The following is an 8,394-nucleotide window of genomic DNA, read 5'->3' on the forward strand; positions in this document are numbered from 1 at the left end:
AGAGAGGAGGGGGGGGGAAGAGAGAGGAGGGGGGGGGAAGAGAGAGGAGGGGGGGGGAAGAGAGAGGGGGGGGGGGGGAAGAGAGAGGGGGGGGGGGGAAGAGAGGGGGGGGAGGGAGAGAGGAGGGGAGCGGGAGAGAGGGAAGGGGAGGAAAAAGGTGGATTATTAAAATAACACTGCCCACTTTAAACTACTATTTAACCCATGTCTCCTCCCTCACTCCCTTCCCTCCCATCACTTAGCTTCCATTTCCTTCCCCTCCCAGTTATTCCCTTAGATTCCATTTGACCTCAAAAGTACACTTGATACTGACTTCACTGGAGCTCAGCTGGTCTGTTTCTAAGAGTAAACACTGTGTGAGCTGTGTGTCAGAGTGTTTAGCTGTGTACATATTTTGGTATTAGTGTGTATGACGTGGATTAACTGACAGAGTTTGTGGCTGTGCAGTTGATATAGACAGAGCTCTGTGTGTTTATACACGAGAAATAGGAGTCGTCGTCCATATATGCCCTGGAGTGTGCACGCATGTGGAACAGAAGTGTGTGTGTGTGTGTGTGCGTGTGCACATGCATCTGGAAGGGAAATTGTGTTGGTGGGTAAGTGTGTGAATGCGTGAGTGTGTTAGTGCAATACTCACGGTATCTCATTATTCAGTAGTCTGCAAGTGAGCCAAACTCTGTCCACTTCCTGTAAAGGAAGCACAACATGTTATTGGGCAATAATCCATCAACCGTTTAACACAACAACTTTCACCTCTATAACCTTAAACAGAGTAAAACATCTCAAGGCGCTATACAGGACCATTACCAAGCACAATTTGACACTGAGTCACATAAGGAGACGTTAGGTCAGGTCGTTTTAAGGAGGAGAGAGAGGTGGAGAGGTTTACGAGGGAATTGCAGAGCTTGAGGCCCAGGCAGCTGAAGGCACGGTCACCAATGGGGGAGCGATTAAAATCAGGGCAGTTCAAGAGGCCAGAATTGGAGGAAGACAGAGATCCCCTGCATCCCCACTCACCCTCAACCAACATGAACGCATGCACGCGCACACACACATAGGGAGAGTGCTCACACTTACCACACTCTGCAGTGAACAGACGTTGATGCTGATATTGTGAAGTGACAGAAACCCAACAGAGCCGATTTTTAAATCCACATTTAGCTGATTGTGGATGAGCTGTGTAACAATCCGTGACAGCAGCCACCTGAAAAGGGGGAAAGAGAGGGAGGGAGGGAGAGAAACGCAGTTAGAACATCAAATCTCAACAGCATCACCAGAATCTCACTGGCGTGTAACTCAGGGGGAGGTGAAATTCTCAGCCTGTGTCCACGGGAACTGTGACAGGACCAGCAGCGAAAAACAGTCCGAGCAACTGGATTGTATCTGGAGCAAAGCAGTAGGAGTTGTATAACACTAGGGGACAGTACTGCTGGGGACAGGTCTGTCACTGTATAACACTAGGGGACAGTACTGGTGGGGACAGGTCTGTCACTGGATAACACTGGGGTACAGTACTGGTGGGGACATGTCTGTCACTGTATAACACTAGGGGACAGTACTGGTGGGGACAGGTCTATCACTGTATAACACTGGGGTACAGTACTGGTGGGGACATGTCTGTCACTGTATAACACTGGGGTACAGTACTGGTGGGGACAGGTCTGTCACTGTATAACACTGGAGTACAGTGCTGGTGGGGACAAGTCTGTCATTGTATAACACTGGGGTACAGTACTGGTGGGGACAGGTCTGTCGCTGTATAACACTGGGGTACAGTACTGGTGGGGACAGGTCTGTCGCTGAATAACACTGGGGTACAGTACTGGTGGGGACAGGTCTGTCGCTGTATAACACTGGGGTAGTACTGGTGGGGATAGGTCTGTTGCTGTATAACACTGGGGTACAGTACTGGTGGGGACAGGTATGTCACTGTATAACACTGGGGTACAGTACTGGTGGGGACAGGTCTGTCACTGTATAACACTGGGGTACAGACAGTACTGGTGGGGACAGGTCTGTCACTATATAACACTGGGGTACAGACAGTACTGGTGGGGACAGGTCTGTCACTATATAACACTGGGGTACAGACAGTACTGGTGGGGACAGGTCTGTCACTATATAACACTGGGGTACAGACAGTACTGGTGGGGACAGGTCTGTCACTATATAACACTGGGGTACAGACAGTACTGGTGGGGACAGGTCTGTCACTATATAACACTGGGGTACAGACAGTACTGGTGGGGACAGGTCTGTCACTATATGACACTGGGGTACAGTGCTGGTGGGGACAAGTCTGTCATTGTATAACATTGGGGTACAGACAGTATTGGTGGGGAAGAGCCTGTCATTGTATAACACTGGGGTACAGTACTGGTGGGGACAGGTTTGTCACTGTATAACACTGGTGTACAGTACTGGTAGGTAGAGGTCTGTCACTGTATAACACTGGGGTACAGTGCTGGTGGGGACAAGTCTGTCATTGTATAACACTGGGGTACAGTACTGGTAGGTAGAGGTCAATCACTGTATAACACTGGGGTACAGTACTGGAGGGGACTGGTCTGTCACTGTATAACACTGGGGTACAGTACTGATAGGTAGAGGTTAATCACTGTATAACACTGGGGTACAGTACTGGTGGGGACGGGTCTGTCGCTGTATAAACACTGGGGTACAGTACTGGTGGGGACAGGTCTGTCACTGTATAACACTGGGGTACAGTACTGGTGGGGACAGGTCTGTCACTGTATAACACTGGGGTACAGTACTGGTGGGGACAGGTCTGTCACTGTATAACACTGGGGTACAGTGCTGGGAGTTTCATTGGCTGTGAAGCACTTTGGGATGTCCTGGAGTTGTGAAAGGTGCTACAGAAATGTAAGTTCCTTCCTTCTTTTACAGACTGGGAAGTGACTAGTTTGATTTGCAGTTTTTGCAGAGTTTGTCCTATTCAGAACAGTGCAGCTCTAACTGTCTGGAGGACCAGTGGGATGTGATCCACCCATGGACGTAAAGGGTGCCAGCACTCAGGGCCTGTGCTCACCGACGCAGAGCCATCACGTGTTTGAGGCACCGGCCAGTTGGTACGGAGAGCAGCAGAGGCCAGTGAGAGGAAATGCTGACTGATTTCTCCCCTCCTTAAACCAGGAGCCACTCAAACCACTGCAGCTGAGGAGAGCTCACTCAACACTAAGCCCACAATCAAACTGATTACTTCATCCCGAGCTGCACCATCGGGAGGTGACAGGGAGCAAGGTCATCTGAACGAGAGATTTATGTTGGACTGGACGTATAGAGTTTATCATGAATAATTTCATTGAGCAGTCTGTCAGACTCTGAGGAGGGGAGATTGCGAGACTGTGGTGTTTGATTAGAAAACAGCTGTTAATTGTCCTTCCTGAATTCAGGGAACAGTGTTAGCATCAGAGTCTGTCTGCTGGTTAATTGTGAGAACATTGATACCACACTCCAGCTTTCTTCACAAGCAAAACGCCCCATCCTATAAATTCTCTCTCCATCAAACATAAGACTATCTCCTACTCAAACTCTCTCCCAACAACAACTTGTTTTTATATAGCAGCTTTAACATCATAAAACACAGAACATTATCAAACAGAAAATGACCCTGAGCCACATCAAGACATCTTGGGATAGGCAACCAAAAGCTCAAAGAGCGAGGGTTTACAGAGCATCTTAAAAGAGGAGAGAGAAGCGGAGAGATTTAAACCGGGAATTCCAGAGCTAAGGGCCACCAATGATGCAGCAATTAAAATCTGGGATGCTCTAGAGGCCAGAATTAGAGGTGTGCAGAGATCTTGGAGGAATGTGGAGGAGGTTACAGAGATAGGGAGGGGGCGAAGCCAGGGAGGAATTTGAAAACAAGGATGAGAATTTTAAAATCGAGACGTTGCCAGACCCCTCCCTTTCTCTTTCACTGTCTTCGCCACACTCTGCAGGATTTTAAACACCCATTAATTCGCACGCTTGTTTCTCAGGTGTCGAGTACACGTTACACAGCAGAGGGAACACATCAGAGTTGGAACATGGCAGCTCTCCAAAGCCCACACCCATCCCCAGGGTGTACTGACCTGCCGCAGCTCCTGTGGGCTGATGCAGAGGAATTTCAGCAAGAGGCAGGTAGAGAATAACCGGCAGAGGAGAGCAGCGATTCTGTGCGACAGGAAAGGGGTTAAACTTAGACAAGGGACAAAGGAGGGAAAACTTCCTCTCGGAGAATCTGAAAGCACATGATCTGCTGGGGGAGCAAGAAGCTGCTGATGCTGTCGAAACCCTCAGTGGGGAGTTGGGGGGGGGGTCAGGGGAACATGAGGTTGGGAGAATCGAAGGGGTGATGTGGGGGGTGGGGGGGGGTGATGTGGGGGGGTGGGGGGGGGGTGATGTGGGGGGTGGGGGGGGGTGATGTGGGGGGTGGGGGGGGGGTGATGTGGGGGGTGGGGGGGGGGTGATGTGGGGGGTGGGGGGGGGGTGATGTGGGGGGTGGGGGGAGGTGATGTGGGGGGTGGGGGGAGGTGATGTGGGGGGTGGGGGGGGGTGATGTGGGGGGTGGGGGGGGTGATGTGGGGGGTGGGGGGGGGGTGATGTGGGGGGTGGGGGGGGGTGATGTGGGGGGTGGGGGGGGGTGATGTGGGGGGTGGGGGGGGGTGATGTGGGGGGTGGGGGGGGGGGTGATGTGGGGGGTGGGGGGGGGTGATGTGGGGGGTGGGGGGGGGTGATGTGGGGGGTGGGGGGGGGGGTGATGTGGGGGGTGGGGGGGGCGTGATGTGGGGGGTGGGGGGGGGTGATGTGGGGGGTGGGGGGGGGGTGATGTGGGGGGTGGGGGGGGGTGATGTGGGGGGTGGGGGGGGGGTGATGTGGGGGGTGGGGGGGGGGTGATGTGGGGGGTGGGGGGGGGTGATGTGGGGGGTGGGGGGGGGTGATGTGGGGGGTGGGGGGGGTGATGTGGGGGGTGGGGGGGGGTGATGTGGGGGGTGGGGGGGGTGATGTGGGGGGTGGGGGGGGTGATGTGGGGGGTGGGGGGGGTGATGTGGGGGGTGGGGGGGGTGATGTGGGGGGAGGATGTGGGGGGAGGGGGGGAAGGGAGGATGTCGGGGGTGGGGAAGGGGGGAGGATGTCGGGGGTGGGGAAGGGGGGAGGATGTCGGGGGTGGGGGAGGATGTCGGGGGTGGGGGAGGATGTCGGGGGTGGGGGAGGATGTCGGGGGTGGGGGGAGGATGTCGGGGGTGGGGGAGGATGTCGGGGGTGGGGGAATATGTCGGGGGTGGGGAAGGGGGGGAGGATGTCGGGGGTGGGGAAGGGGGGGAGGATGTCGGGGGTGGGGAAGGGGGGGAGGATGTCGGGGGTGGGGAAGGGGGGGAGGATGTCGGGGGTGGGGAAGGGGGGGAGGATGTCGGGGAAGGGGGGGAGGATGTCGGGGAAGGGGGGGAGGATGTCGGGGAAGGGGGGGAGGATGTCGGGGAAGGGGGGGAGGATGTCGGGGAAGGGGGGGAGGATGTCGGGGGTGGGGAAGGGGGGGAGGATGTCGGGGGTGGGGAAGGGGGGGAGGATGTCGGGGGTGGGGAAGGGGGGGAGGATGTCGGGGGTGGGGAAGGGGGGGAGGATGTCGGGGGTGGGGGGAGGATGTCGGGGGTGGGGGGAGGATGTCGGGGGTGGGGGGAGGATGTCGGGGGTGGGGGTCAACACTAGTACTCATTGTGGGAACGGCAGCACAGAACGATGTCACAAGCACCGAGGCCATTCAGCCCATCGTGTCTGCACCTGACAAGAAGAACTTGCATTTCTATAGCACCTTTCACATCCTCAGGATGTCCCAAAGCTTTTTACAGTCAGAAAGAGCATTGGGGTCAGTGCTTGGGGCAGCAGAGAGGGAGCTTTCCTCTGGATCTACCCCGGGGAGGGGGGTGAGGCCCAGGCTGTTGGGGGGAGGGGAGGGCAACTTAGCCTCAGGACCTTCCCCAGTCACCAATGGAGGTGAGGCCCCGCTGTCCTTTATTATAATTTATGCAAATTACCCCGGGTTAATGTTAATACCTTCAACCGCGCTCCAACCCCCCCCCCCGCCCGCGGGCCTGGGCCTCAGTCACTCACCGGCCCAGCAGCACCAGGCCGAACACCGCGACCGCCAACGAGAGCGCCGCCAGCATCAGCACCATTTCCAGGCGGGGGGAAGGTCAGGGGTCACAGGGCACCGGATATGAATCACAGCGCAGCCGCCGGAAGCAGGGGGAGGAGGACGGAGGGGGCGGGGTTAACAGGAGCCTGCTGGCCGACTGAAACTACGCACGGAATTAAAGGCCGCCCGGCCCTCACAGCTGGCCGACTGAAACCACATCGCGGAGTTAACCTGAACCATAATGATAGGATTCCATTTTTTTTTATTTTCAGGATGGCAAAGTGTTGGAAATCTGAAATATAAATATAAATTGCTGGAAATACTCAGCAGGTCTGGCAGCATCTGTGGAGAGAGAAGCAGAGTTAACGTTTCGGGTCTGTGACCATTTGTCAGTACTTGAAGCATCAACTCTATTTCTCTGTATTCAGCCTGACCTGCTGAATATTTCCAGCATTTACTGTTTTTCATGCAATATTTTAACTTCTTTCATGATATTCCATTGATTCTATGGCACAGAAATAATTCCATTCCGTCCAACTGGTAAAAACCCATCTGGTTCACTCAACGTCCTTTAGGGAAGGAAATCTGCCATTCTTACCCGGTCTGGCCTACATGTGACTCCAGACCCATTGAAACTCTTATCTGCCCTAAAATGGCCAAGCGAGTCACTCAGTGGTAGACGGCTCACCAACACCTTCTCAAGGACAATTAGGGATGGGCAATAAATGCTGGCCTTGCCAGCGATGCCCACATCCCATGACGAAATTAGACAAAAACTGGTCCATGCCAGTGTTTCTTCTTCACACGAACCCCCTGATTATCTCCCCATCTCGACACATCCTTTTATTCTGTTCCCCTTAGCTTGCTGTTCCTTAAATGTATCTAAAAAAAGGAAGTCTCGCATTTCAATAGCACCTTTCACAACCACAGGATGTCCCAAAGTACTTTACAACCAAGAAAATACTTATCAAGTGTGGTCACTGTTATAATGTAGGTAACGCATCAGCCTATTTACACACAGCAAGATCCCACAAACAGCAATGTGATAATAACCAGATAATCTGTTTTAGTGATTTTGGTTGAGGGATAAATATTGGCCAGGGCACCAGGGAGAATTCCCCTGGTCTTCTTTGAAATAGTGTCATGGATTCTTTTATGTTCACCTGTGAGGGCAAACAGGACCTCGGTTTAATGTTTCATCTGAAAGACGGCACCTCTGACAGTGCAGAACTCCCTCAGTACTGACCCTCCGACAGTGCAGCACTCCCTCAGTACTGACCCTCCGACAGTGCAGCGCTCCCTCAGTACTGACCTTCCGACATTGCAGTGCTCCCTCAGTACTGACCCTCCAACAGTGCAGCGCTCCCTCAGTACTAACCCTCCGACAGTGCAGCACTCCCTCAGTACTGCACTGGAATGTCAGCCTGGATTATGGGCTCAAGTCTCTGGAGTGAGTGGGATTTGAACCCATGATGCTCTGACTCAACAATCTGGAGTTACAGACGGTCCTTTTCTCAAAAATGTCTCTGGGACAGGAAGGTCGATAGCAGTTGGTGGGACAAGAAGGAGGGAGGAAATGGTGGGGTACATTTCTCTTATTTCTGTAAGAACAACTATCTCTAAGTGATTGCTTTCTCCCCGGAGACCACACTGTTTGAGAAAGGGAAGCACTGAATAAAAATGCACAGACATCGGGATTACACAGAATGTGCGTTTATTAACTAACCAAATATTTGTGCATTTTATCGATAAGAGCTCAGATTCTATGATGTCCTTCCCAGCCTCTCCTGTGACCGAACATGCTGCTGTTTCACCTTCATTCAAGTTTTATACAAAACATTTGTGGAACCTACGTTTTAGATGCAACATGTAACTAAACTCCACACAGTCCAGGAAGATCCCAGTGTCTCCCAACAACAAACCAGTGTCATGAAGACCCCACCTGCCACGATTGAGGCATATTCATCATATGCACATTGATTTTATACTGTTTCTGGAGTGAAGAGATGACTTGTTTAAAGCGATCAGCAGTGGCTGGAAAAATTTGCATACCAGGAGACAGTGCCTGGAGACAATAGAACTGCTCCCTGATCCAATTAACCCAAATGGATTTTGATCACCAGACATTGAATGTGCAAGAAAGCCAGCATTCAAGGGTGTCTGCTAAGATGGAGTTTGTTAATACAAAATTAGTCACATGACTAACCTGGTGGCCCAGGTGGTTTTGAACTGCTCACAGCACAGTTTGGGTCAGATTG

At 53.0% G+C, this 8,394-nt stretch overlaps 1 protein-coding gene across 1 annotated transcript in view; it reads right to left on the bottom strand.

The window, feature by feature from the left end:
* The window catches only part of LOC137346845 (bridge-like lipid transfer protein family member 2), an 84,675-nt gene extending 78,487 nt beyond the window's left edge, over positions 1-6,188 (bottom strand). Inside the window, 3 exon segments of the mRNA XM_068010779.1 lie at positions 638-687; positions 1,078-1,204; positions 6,112-6,188. Of these exon segments, the coding sequence (XP_067866880.1) occupies positions 638-687; positions 1,078-1,204; positions 6,112-6,176 (242 nt within the window). The 5' untranslated portion in view covers positions 6,177-6,188.
* Between the last annotated feature and the right edge of the window lie 2,206 nt (positions 6,189-8,394).

Source organism: Heterodontus francisci, chromosome 30, assembly GCF_036365525.1.
Source record: "Heterodontus francisci isolate sHetFra1 chromosome 30, sHetFra1.hap1, whole genome shotgun sequence".
In the NCBI taxonomy this organism is placed as follows: Eukaryota; Metazoa; Chordata; class Chondrichthyes; order Heterodontiformes; family Heterodontidae; genus Heterodontus; species Heterodontus francisci.